This window comes from Cyprinodon tularosa, unplaced genomic scaffold, assembly GCF_016077235.1.
Source record: "Cyprinodon tularosa strain WSP-4 unplaced genomic scaffold, ASM1607723v1 ctg1055, whole genome shotgun sequence".
NCBI lineage: Eukaryota > Metazoa > Chordata > Actinopteri > Cyprinodontiformes > Cyprinodontidae > Cyprinodon > Cyprinodon tularosa.
The window spans coordinates 39,469-52,228 of record NW_024037844.1 but is presented as its reverse complement, the minus strand read 5'-3'; the positions used below and the strand labels follow the sequence as shown (position 1 = coordinate 52,228).

Here is a 12,760-nt window from a genome sequence, read left to right as displayed (position 1 = left end):
TTCTGCTGAGGTCGGTCATGCAGTGGTTCTGCTGAGGTCGGTCATGCAGTGGTTCTGCTGAGGTCAGTCATGCAGTGGTTCTGCTGAGGTCGGTCATGCAGTGGTTCTGCTGAGGTCGGTCATGCAGTGGTTCTGCTGAGGTCAGTCATGCAGTGGTTCTGCTGAGGTCGGTCATGGAGTGGTTCTGCTGAGGTCAGTCATGCAGTGGTTCTGCTGAGGTCAGTCATGCAGTGGTTCTGCTGAGGTCGGTCATGCAGTGGTTCTGCTGAGGTCGGTCATGCAGTGGTTCTGCTGAGGTCGGTCATGCAGTGGTTCTGCTGAGGTCAGTCATGCAGTGGTTCTGCTGAGGTCAGTCATGCAGTGGTTCTGCTGAGGTCAGTCATGCAGTGGTTCTGCTGAGGTCAGTCATGGAGTGGTTCTGCTGAGGTCGGTCATGCAGTGGTTCTGCTGAGGTCAGTCATGCAGTGATTCTGCTGAGGTCAGTCATGCAGTGATTCTGCTGAGGTGCGTCATGCAGTGGTTCTGCTGAGGTCAGTCATGCAGTGGTTCTGCTGAGGTCAGTCATGCAGTGGTTCTGCTGAGGTCGGTCATGCAGTGGTTCTGCTGAGGTCAGTCATGCAGTGATTCTGCTGAGGTCAGTCATGCAGTGGTTCTGCTGAGGTGCGTCATGCAGTGGTTCTGCTGAGGTCGGTCATGCAGTGGTTCTGCTGAGGTCGGTCATGCAGTGGTTCTGCTGAGGTCGGTCATGCAGTGGTTCTGCTGAGGTCAGTCATGCAGTGGTTCTGCTGAGGTCGGTCATGCAGTGGTTCTGCTGAGGTCGGTCATGCAGTGGTTCTGCTGAGGTCAGTCATGCAGTGGTTCTGCTGAGGTCAGTCATGCAGTGGTTCTGCTGAGGTCGGTCATGCAGTGGTTCTGCTGAGGTCGGTCATGCAGTGGTTCTGCTGAGGTCGGTCATGCAGTGGTTCTGCTGAGGTCGGTCATGCAGTGGTTCTGCTGAGGTCAGTCATGCAGTGGTTCTGCTGAGGTCGGTCATGCAGTGGTTCTGCTGAGGTCGGTCATGCAGTGGTTCTGCTGAGGTCGGTCATGCAGTGGTTCTGCTGAGGTGCGTCATGCAGTGGTTCTGCTGAGGTCGGTCATGCAGTGGTTCTGCTGAGGTCGGTCATGCAGTGGTTCTGCTGAGGTCGGTCATGCAGTGGTTCTGCTGAGGTCGGTCATGCAGTGGTTCTGCTGAGGTCGGTCATGCAGTGGTTCTGCTGAGGTCAGTCATGCAGTGGTTCTGCTGAGGTCGGTCATGCAGTGGTTCTGCTGAGGTCGGTCATGCAGTGGTTCTGCTGAGGTCAGTCATGCAGTGGTTCTGCTGAGGTCGGTCATGCAGTGGTTCTGCTGAGGTCGGTCATGCAGTGGTTCTGCTGAGGTCAGTCATGCAGTGGTTCTGCTGAGGTCGGTCATGCAGTGGTTCTGCTGAGGTCAGTCATGCAGTGGTTCTGCTGAGGTCGGTCATGCAGTGGTTCTGCTGAGGTCGGTCATGCAGTGGTTCTGCTGAGGTCAGTCATGCAGTGGTTCTGCTGAGGTCAGTCATGCAGTGGTTCTGCTGAGGTCGGTCATGCAGTGGTTCTGCTGAGGTCGGTCATGCAGTGGTTCTGCTGAGGTCAGTCATGCAGTGGTTCTGCTGAGGTCGGTCATGCAGTGGTTCTGCTGAGGTCGGTCATGCAGTGGTTCTGCTGAGGTCAGTCATGCAGTGGTTCTGCTGAGGTCAGTCATGCAGTGGTTCTGCTGAGGTCGGTCATGCAGTGGTTCTGCTGAGGTCGGTCATGCAGTGGTTCTGCTGAGGTCAGTCATGCAGTGGTTCTGCTGAGGTCGGTCATGCAGTGGTTCTGCTGAGGTCAGTCATGCAGTGGTTCTGCTGAGGTCGGTCATGCAGTGGTTCTGCTGAGGTCGGTCATGCAGTGGTTCTGCTGAGGTCGGTCATGCAGTGGTTCTGCTGAGGTCAGTCATGCAGTGGTTCTGCTGAGGTCAGTCATGCAGTGGTTCTGCTGAGGTCAGTCATGCAGTGATTCTGCTGAGGTCGGTCATGCAGTGGTTCTGCTGAGGTGCGTCATGCAGTGGTTCTGCTGAGGTCGGTCATGCAGTGGTTCTGCTGAGGTCAGTCATGCAGTGGTTCTGCTGAGGTCGGTCATGCAGTGGTTCTGCTGAGGTCAGTCATGCAGTGGTTCTGCTGAGGTCGGTCATGCAGTGGTTCTGCTGAGGTCGGTCATGCAGTGGTTCTGCTGAGGTCGGTCATGCAGTGATTCTGCTGAGGTCAGTCATGCAGTGGTTCTGCTGAGGTCAGTCATGCAGTGGTTCTGCTGAGGTGCGTCATGCAGTGGTTCTGCTGAGGTCGGTCATGCAGTGGTTCTGCTGAGGTCGGTCATGCAGTGGTTCTGCTGAGGTCGGTCATGCAGTGGTTCTGCTGAGGTCGGTCATGCAGTGGTTCTGCTGAGGTCGGTCATGCAGTGGTTCTGCTGAGGTCAGTCATGCAGTGGTTCTGCTGAGGTGCGTCATGCAGTGGTTCTGCTGAGGTCGGTCATGCAGTGGTTCTGCTGAGGTCGGTCATGCAGTGGTTCTGCTGAGGTCGGTCATGCAGTGGTTCTGCTGAGGTCGGTCATGCAGTGGTTCTGCTGAGGTGCGTCATGCAGTGATTCTGCTGAGGTCGGTCATGCAGTGGTTCTGCTGAGGTCGGTCATGCAGTGGTTCTGCTGAGGTGCGTCATGCAGTGGTTCTGCTGAGGTCGGTCATGCAGTGGTTCTGCTGAGGTCGGTCATGCAGTGGTTCTGCTGAGGTCGGTCATGCAGTGGTTCTGCTGAGGTCAGTCATGCAGTGGTTCTGCTGAGGTCAGTCATGCAGTGGTTCTGCTGAGGTCGGTCATGCAGTGGTTCTGCTGAGGTCAGTCATGCAGTGGTTCTGCTGAGGTCGGTCATGCAGTGGTTCTGCTGAGGTCAGTCATGCAGTGGTTCTGCTGAGGTCAGTCATGCAGTGGTTCTGCTGAGGTCGGTCATGCAGTGGTTCTGCTGAGGTCGGTCATGCAGTGGTTCTGCTGAGGTGCGTCATGCAGTGGTTCTGCTGAGGTCAGTCATGCAGTGGTATGTTCTGTCCAGAGGAACATGATGTAAGGTCCAGTGTTTCCAGCCTGTCCATGCTGAATTTATCTGGGTTTCTCCTCATCTCTTCATTTTCATGAAAATACAGTCTGTAGTTTTCTATATGCTCCAGTAATGGTTAATATCATGATGTGATTCTTTTAACTGTTCAGTTCTTCTGGGTTTCAGTCCAGTTGGCCGCGCTGTTCGGTTCACAGTGGCTCTCATTAAGTGTGTAAATCTGCAACCAAGCGTTTGGGTTCCTCACCTTTTTTGAGGGTTTATAAAGAAGGAGGTTCTGGTTCTGACTTAGGACTGAAACAGTTAATTGGATTAATCGATTATAGAAATAATTAACTAATTTAGTAATCGATTAATTGTTAACTGGAGTTTAGAGACTTTCAAAGATGCTTTTAGGTGACGGAGTGACCCACCTTGAACAGCAATTATACCAAAAATTGTAAATAAAGAAATTTAACATTTTGTATTTAAGAAAATAAACATTTTAATCTGTAAATATGTTCTATCCAGAACTTCTCAAGTGGAAAAGTTTTAGTTTCACCTGGTTTAATTTAGCAAAAAATATTCTTTAGGATACATTTTGCTATCTGATTATTAATTGATTAATGGAAAAAATAACCGACTCTCTGCGATGGACTGGCGACCTGTCCAGGGCAGACCCCGCCTCTCACCCCTGGAGATAGACACCAGCACCCCTCGCGACCCCACTTGGGATCAAGCGTGTCAGGCTGCATCTGCAGCGTGCAGTGTGGAGATGTTTGGTTAGGAGGTTTGAGGGAAGGACCAGGGTAAACCTGTAGTACTAGCATGGCGGCTCTCAGAGCGTTTAGCTGCATCCTGAGGCAGTCTAACCAGAGGGACACTAGATGCTGACTGAAACGGAGCACATTGTAGATGTTAATGGTGGGAGGAGCTGAGATTTGTTTACAGTGGTTTTCTTCTGCAGCTCTAAAGCCGGTTCTGAACAGTTTTACTCATTAAGGCTTTGCAAATCAAACAGGGACATGGAATGAGGAATGAACGTGCATCAGAACGGACCACTGCCTGCTACTGAGGTCCTGAAGAAAAAGTTTTAGTTCTCCTTCAGAAGAGGAGATGGAAGTTCTTGTTCTTTGGAGTAAATCTGATAGAACATTTTCAGGAGCAGAGATCATGCTGTCCGGTATAACTAGAGTTAAAAATGTGTGATACATCCTGTTTATTTTACTATCTGATGCTGGTATTGAAAAACCATGACAGAGCCACTGTGAAGGTATTTCTTACCGCTATAACTGCTGAGGTTCTGCTTTCCACAGAAGATGCTTTTGATTCCATCTTTAACCATCCATGTCTGCCCCATCATGCCTTAGCATGTCTGCCTCTCTGTTGTTTCTGGATCAGATATAGAAGCTCCTCCATCCTCCGTCAGTCGCGTGTTGTTTTCATTCAAAAGCTTTACATACTAAGACATGGCTATAGGGACACCGATGAGTGATGAAAAAGGAAATGCATAAAGTGCATATTATCAAATTATCTTATTTAAGAGTAAAAATAGTCACTTAATTGGCAAACTATCTCATTTATCTATTCAAATTAAGGGTAAGTACACTTAATTTAAGATATGGGTGGACATGGGTGTCCTCCTGACCATGAGGCCGGAGCAGAGGGTGTGATCTGGTGTTTTGGTGGAGGTCAGTGGATCCTCCACGCCATCGGATGGAGAATCTGCAAAAAACATCCAGAAATGAGGAAACATTTCTTAAATTAAGTGTATTTATCACTAACTTGAGGAGGTAAATAAGATACTTTGCCAAAGGAGCATTTTTACTCTTAAAATGAGATAATTTGATAATATGCTCTTTAAATAAGACAATGTGGTAGTTTTTAAATGTAAATCATTGCCTGGTGGGTGACCTACCTCCTCCTTTCACTTATTTTAGTAAAATAATTTAGATTTCAGTGTTTTGCTGTGTAACTCTGAGGTTGTTAAGCCTCTGTGTGTTTTTTATCTTCCCAGCAGCAGCTCTTGGAGCTTTGGGGCAGGAGCTGCCTTCGACCCCCCATGGTTGCACTGAAGGAAGCTGCTACCCAGCGACTGGAAACCTGCTGATTGGACGGGCTGCCAACCTGACGGCCAGCTCCACGTGTGGCCTGGAGGTACCGGAGCAGTTCTGCATCGTCAGCCACCTGCAGGTGAGGAAGAGGAGCACAGCGACCTGCAGAAAGCTGGGGGTGAAATGGGGCTTATTGCTCATGGAGGGTGTGAATGCTGCCAGACGTTCTTCTGCTAAGCTAGCAGTCCCTCTAGCTGTGAGGTCTCAGCTTGGTCATCAGTCTGTTCATAGGACCTTCTTTACAGGAAGGACAAACTGTCCTCGCTCCTCCTCCATCACTCTTCACCACTTAATCTCTCGATCATCTGTCTGTTTGTTTGTGTCTCTGATGAGCGACGCCTCTCCACAGCTACCTGGACCTGCAGCTGCAGACACACAGTCAGCCTGTTTAACCCAGCAGCTCTGCTTGACTTTCCCTCTATCTGACTTTTATCTTTCAACTCTGCGATTGTTGTTCTTCTCTGTGCTAAATGAGAGCCAGGGGCGGATTTAAGAATTGTGGGGCCCTAGGCAAAGACAGGCAGGGGCCCCTCTGATCTGAGAAGACATCAAACAGCCCCATTCTCCAGATGTAGAAATGTTAATAGAATAGACATCCATTATCTGTTCTAGGTTGTGTCCCTCTCTTCTTGTCCCTTTTCTTCTTGTTTTCCTCTCTATGTTTTGTACTCAGCTGACTTTTCATGCTGTCTCTAAAGGAATGAAAGATTTTTTCCAAGCACTAAGCTCACTTAGCTGATTGCTCCTTCCTGTGTTTCCAAAAAGGCCAAAGTAAATAACCCAGTCCTTCTTTTCACTGTAGACAAGCCATGATCTGCTTATCTGTTCTCCATTTTTCATTTGGATGAAATAATAGCTGCATGAATCATGACAGCAGACAAGATAGAGGAGAGCAGGAGGCGGGGTTACCAATCTACTCGCTCTGGAGAGCAGAGTTCGCTGCTTTTAGATGTTGTCTCCAAAGTCTCCAGTAGCAGAAAAAAGTCTCTAGATTTGGCGCTAGGAGCTTTTTAGAAATCAAAGTGCTAGAGGGGTCTGAAAAGTGGCTAAATATAGCGACTAAAGCGCTAAGTTGGCAACACTGCTCTTTGCATGGTTTGTTTTCAAATGGTTTGCTGCTGTCTGTTTGGACCTTTCTGAACATGTGCAGCAAATGGACTGATCCAATATGGTGGACACTGAAGGGGGGGGCTGAGACACACTTAACATTATCAGCGTTCTGATGGCATTTTAGCCAAAGGATTTTTATCAAAAACATAATTAATGTGCAGAAATAAGGAATAGTTGTATTAACATTACATGTAAACAGAGTTTTATGGGGCCCCCGGTAACTTGGGGCCCTAGGTGATTGCCTGGTATTGCCTGATGGTAAATTCCTCCCTGAGGAGAGTCAGAATAATACAGAAAGCTTTACTCTTGCTGGGAGGAATCCAGTCGATAAGAGGCTGGACAGCATTCTTTATTGACAAGCATTCCCTTCTTTAATGGATTGAATCCTGTCCATACCTCGGGGGGGGGGTTGTCATGTTCACCGTCGTGTTTACATTCATCCCTCACATCCATGCGTTTCCGTGCTCCGACATGTCGGTGCCTGCACTTCCACCGCTTCAGGGCTGGAATATTCACCGCTGGTAACTTCCAGGTGAATGTAATTGACGCTCTGGCTTCCGACACCCGTACTTATAACAGAACGAGCCAGGATGCAGTGACAGCCTGGTATGTCTGCAGAAAACCTGCTTCTTTCAGCGCCTGAATGTCCCGCATTCATCTGTCACTCATGTTGGACATTTGTTCTCTAGGTGGTGTTTTTCTTCTCATCACGATCAGATTCCAAGGTCTTTTTTTTCTAGTTTCCTTTTCAAGTCTACTTTTCAGCTACGCTCCTCCGTGGAGTCAATACATCTGAAGCTTTAGACCGGTTTTAGACAGGATCTGCTAAGATGGGAAAGAAATGTGAGGAAGGGGCGTAAACGCAGAGAGGCAAACAGAGTGTTTGGCAGAAGGTGATAAAAGCAGCAAAATCTGGGTTTCACAGCCTTGGTGGAGATAGAAAGGAACCTGAATGAGGGAGGAGGGAACTACTTTCTGTTTTTTGTAAACCTACAACAAAGAAGTGTTGTCGAATCAGCTGCAGCCTTTAGGCTGCAAAAAGCTTTTAGTTAATCTGACCAGGCTTGACTAATGGGACATAAATAGGAGGAGGGAAGGAAGAAAAATCATTGGTAGAGAAGAAACTGGAGAAAAACAACGATTATGGTTGAATCCTGTTGCATCCGTGCACCTCTGCAGTTTACATTACAAACTGCAGGAGCCTCATTAGTAGGAAGGTCAGTGTGTCGATTTGATGACGTGATACACAGGAAGAAATTGGCGTGTCTGCAGATCTGTGGGTTTGCTTCCTTTTCCCGGCTCAGCGAGTCGATTCCATGTGTTCATAGCCTCGTCGCTGTTGGCAGCTTAATCACCCCTGACAACCGTCTAATTAAGAGACGCTGCCCTGGAATCCACTGGCTCTTTGTGCCAACTTACCCTCATGTCTGTGTTCACCCCCCCGTTAGCTCTATCCGAGCCCCTCTTCCAGGCCTCTTCTCCAGGGCACCCCTTTCCCCTCACTCTCCTCCTTCTAAAAAACTAGGAATCCTTTCGCTGACAAGACTGTGACTTCGACCGTTTTCCATCCTAATTTTATGCTACAAACTGTTTTCTATGAGTCCTCCTCTGTGGTACTGAATAGTTTATTCATTTTAAAAGGCTCATGATCTGCCCTGATAGCTCACCTTAACTGTTCATTTCACACACCTGCCTAACTCTGCCTGGTTTTCTAATCATCAATCATCTCATCCACCTGCGTCTGTTCCTTTATATTCAGTTCAGCCTGAGGCATCGTGGCCAGATCAGTTTTGTGTTTCCTGGTCTGTTTAGTTAGTTTTAGTTTAGTTCCAAGGTTGTGTTTGGTTGCTGGCGGCCAGCGGATTGAGAGGGTCTTTTCTTCTGATCGGGTTCTGGTCCTTCTCAGCGAAGCCTTCAGGGTTTTGGCTGAGAGGGTCACTTTTATTCCCGTAATCTTGGCTCAAAGGAGGAGGTCTGTTTAAAGTCCTGCTGAAATCATCGACCATTGAGCCTGCCCGTCTGCATCTGAGCCTGCCCGTCTGCATCTGAGCCTGCCCGTCTGCTTCTGAGCCTGCCCGTCTGCTTCTGAGCCTGCCCGTCTGCATCTGAGCCTGCCCGTCTGCATCTGAGCCTGCCCGTCTGCATCAGAGCCTGCCCGTCTGCATCAGAGCCTGCCCGTCTGCATCTGAGCCTGCCTTCTGCTTCTGTGCGTGTCTGTCTGCATCAGAGCCTGCCCGTCTGCATCTGAGCCTGCCCGTCTGCATCTGAGCCTGCCCGTCTGCATCTGAGCCTGCCCGTCTGCATCCGAGCCTGCCCGTCTGCATCTGAGCCTGCCCGTCTGCATCTGAGCCTGCCCGTCTGCATCCGAGCCTGCCCGTCTGCATCTGAGCCTGCCCGTCTGCATCTGAGCCTGCCCGTCTGCATCCGAGCCTGCCCGTCTGCATCCGAGCCTGCCCGTCTGCATCTGAGCCTGCCCGTCTGCATCTGAGCCTGCCCGTCTGCATCAGAGCCTGCCCGTCTGCATCTGAGCCTGCCCGTCTGCATCAGAGCCTGCCCGTCTGCATCTGAGCCTGCCTTCTGCTTCTGTGCGTGTCTGTCTGCATCAGAGCCTGCCCGTCTGCATCAGAGCCTGCCCGTCTGCATCTGAGCCTGCCCGTCTGCATCCGAGCCTGCCCGTCTGCATCCGAGCCTGCCCGTCTGCATCTGAGCCTGCCCGTCTGCATCCGAGCCTACCCGTCTGCATCCGAGCCTGCCCGTCTGCATCCGAGCCTGCCCGTCTGCATCCGAGCCTGCCCGTCTGCATCCGAGCCTGCCCGTCTGCTTCTATGCGTGTCTGTCTGGGCATGCCTCTGGACCCCTCTGCCTCTGAACCAGCCTAAAACGCTCTGAGGATTCCTGGAACCAAGGATCCATCTGTTCCTCGGTGGATCAGAACTTCTGATCAGCTGAGGACTCCTGGATTCCTGGACTGTTGCTGCCTGATCCGTTTTCCCCTGACCTGGACCGGCCTCCTGCTTGGTCTCTGGGGCTGCAGCATCTGGGGCATTCTGGGCGACGCACGCCGCGTCTGGTTGGCGGCCCATCGGCTGGATCGCACCATTTACAAGGAGATGGACTGAACTGTGACTCACTCATGTTATCATCTCCTGTCAGATGATCTTTGTTTGTTACTTACCTGTGTTTCTCCCTCCAGAGAGTCAGAGAAGGGTTGCACCCCCCCCTCCTTGCAGCTCCACAGTTTTGTTTCAGTTTTTATTATTTTAATAAATGTTTTGAACTTTCCTACTGACTGTCTCACCTTCAATACTGCATCCAGATGTCCCTGCTTCTGACAATATGTCTGTTAAAATCATTTAAACCTTTAAATTTGATCATCTTTTGACCTAAAATACTAATTCTATTTGGATTTTTAATAAAATAACTGAAGGAGCTCAAAAGGTTGCAGAAAAATAATGGAATATATTCTAATTCCCTCACAAATAAAATCAGAGAAATGTGTATGGTTGAGTTTAGCTCACTGAGATGCCAACTGATCAGGAAGCAGATCCCACTGGATGTATCTGTCTCAGCGTAACGCTGCTGTTTTCTGCAGCCCTCGGGCTTTTGCATCAACAGAAATTCAATATCAAGATCACCACTGTGATCATTGTCACCATCCTCTGCAAACCCACCAAGACATGGCTGATTAGTAACAATCACCCATGTCTCGGTGGGTGTTTCTGATAGCAGTTTACCATGAAGTTCGTCTGAGGAACCCCTGCTGGTCCGCTTCATGCAGTCGATCCAGATCCCCTGATCTACAGATCAGATCAGTTCACTTATTCATCCAGATTCAGTTTATTCCTGTGTGCAAATTATAAAGACAGGTTATGTAGATAATCAAAGCCACTGGCGTCCCTCAGCCTGTCAGGGAAATGACCAGGTACGCTGCATCAGTTGTCCTGGTAGAGAAGCCAATCAGTAGTTTTATGGTCTAAATGAAGAAAATGGTAGAAAATACAAAATAAAAGCACAAAATCTGAGGGAAAACGTTCTGTTTGTGGAGCCAGAAAACGTCTCTGCAGATTTTCCTCTGTTCAAATTATGGTGAATGATTCAACACTTCTAGATCTAGATTTATGGATCCTGGTAGGAACCATATCATTTGTTTAAAGCAAATGAGAAGTTTCCAACCCTGAGAAGACGGCAGCAGCGTTCTAACATGGATGTCGGATGATCAGACAGAACGGCGCTCTAAACGGCTCGACCATATTAGAGAACAGAAGCGGTATTGGTAAAGATCGTGACGATGATATCTGTAGAATATACCAGAGCGACCATCGCTCTCTGACCTTTAAGATTTGGGATGATGTCATCTGTGTCCAGTAATTCCAGGTCGTTCTTTCCAACTGTCCCAATATTCTGTTGGCATAGAATATAAAGGGGGGGGAGATAAGCGACCAATCATGAGTCAGATGAATGATGATGATGAGTTAGATGAATATTTGATGAAGGTTCTGCTGCTCTTGTATAATTCTTCAGCCCTTGAAGTTGTTCGTATATCTCAATATAAGTTTTAAAACATTTAACCTGTGAACTATCCGGGCTTATCTGTGAAAAGACGCGCAGGAAAAGCTGCAGCATCAGCAGAACAAACCGCTTTCTGTCATATCTGCCTCACCAGGATGTGGACAAGTGCTTTGAGTGTGATTCCCGGCGGCCGTACGATCCGGAGCGCCACAGAAACAGCCACCGCATTGAAAATGTCATCTACCTAACGGACCAGAATGGGGACGAGACCTTCTGGAAGTCGGTCAATGGTGCGTATTCCCTGTTGGCTCCAGAGGAACATGTTTCCTTAGAGGGAGGATCCGCTGCTGGGCTGGGAGGCGCTGATGGTTACGCCCCCTGGTGGCCACGATCTCGGGCAGAGTGTCAGTTCTGTCAGCTCCTCCAGAACAGGCTGCAGTTGATGTTTTTCAGCTACATGGAGGTCCGCCCTCTTCAGCACGTTAATCAAAGAGCCACAGCAGCCGCCATGCTGAGGAGGACGGACCGCCATGATGCGGGAGAACATCAGCCTCAACCAGAGTTCTTAAGTAACAACGTACAGATAATTTGTTTCCTTACTTCTGCAGAAATGTCGGCTATCTATACTTTACTAGAGGAATTATTTTTACATTCTACTCCTCGCATTTTTAAAATAGACTCGTTAGTTTTGTTTCATTTAAGCTCCTTTTCATTATGGCCTGTTTGTATTAATAAAAATAAAAACCATCAAAATAATTAGTTTCATCCAGGCAATGAATTTCTTTGTGGTTGGACTCGGTGCTGCCCCAACCTGTTGCTCACCACTAAGAAAATTAAGTCTAAGAAAGTTTTCATCCAGAATTAGAGAAATGTTCCTTTTATAGGGTAGATCAGGAAAGCTTCTGGCATTAGCATTTTTTCCCTGATTACTTTTACTTTTATACTTTAAGTAGTTTTAAAAATGGTATTTTAAACTTACAGGAGTAAAAGTAAGTGTTTTTAAACAGTAGGATTTAAACTGGAGTAATTAAAATGAATGCTTTGGACACATGTGGTTCCAACTATAGATATTCTAGTGGAGCTAATTGACAATCACTCCTGGAGAGGTGAGGAAACATCTTCGATAAACAGAGACAAAGTCCGGTAGGATTCCTGCAGACGTGTAGCGGCCATTTTCTCTCCAGTTTCTGCCTGAAAATGTGCATCTCTGCATTAAACCAGGGAGCTGCTTTCTACTTTTTAGATCTTCTTTTCCAAAGGGGCTGCATTGTCTAAGGCATTACGCAGAGAACTAGCAACCCCATCAATAAATCATCAGTTTGTAAAGGGGAATAAATTAAATAGTTGACCTCTGTACTATTGCTAAGGTGTAGGAAGTAGATAAAAAGTGGAACAGATTCTTTCAAAGTTCACTATCTGATAATGATCTGCTATAGTAGTTGAAGGTTATCTCTTGGTATGTTCCTCACAGGTAAGGAAGACGTCAGCATCCGGCTGGACCTGGAGGCTGAGTTCCACTTCACGCATCTCATCATGAAGTTTAAGGTAAGGTCATTTGATGCTACATCAGGAAATTAATGCTTTTCCTTACAAAGGTAGCTGAAAGCTGCTGCTCATCCATCAACGCTGAGCTTATAGTTCCTGCTGTTTGCATCTGATGGAACACTTCATGGGAGAATGAAAGGTCAAATGAACAGAGAAACAGGGTTGTTCAGGTTTTTGAGATGTGCAGCTAAATATTAGCCTTAACTTACAGTTTTTAGTTTTATTTCCCCCAGTTCGGCACTTTTGATGGTTTGAAGTTCACCTCCACCTTTCCCCACCCCTCTACATCCTTGGTTCTCAGGCAGAGAGCTGAGTGTTTCTTTGGCCTTTCTGATTGTCCTTTATTTTCTGAACTGTAGTGAAGGT

At 48.1% G+C, this 12,760-nt stretch overlaps 1 protein-coding gene across 4 annotated transcripts in view; it reads left to right on the top strand.

Moving 5' to 3' along the window:
- Positions 1-12,760, top strand: part of LOC119783888 (laminin subunit beta-1-like) — a 78,833-nt gene that overhangs the window by 27,697 nt on the left and 38,376 nt on the right. For 2 of the 4 annotated variants that reach the window (XM_038285625.1, XM_038285640.1), the window contains exons 3-5: positions 5,137-5,309; positions 11,004-11,139; positions 12,321-12,394. In XM_038285625.1, coding sequence (XP_038141553.1) covers positions 5,137-5,309; positions 11,004-11,139; positions 12,321-12,394 — 383 coding nt within the window. Of the gene's footprint in view, positions 1-5,133; positions 5,310-11,003; positions 11,140-12,320; positions 12,395-12,760 lie in introns of all 4 variants that reach the window. The other 2 variants (XM_038285617.1, XM_038285632.1) reach the window with 1 other exon arrangement.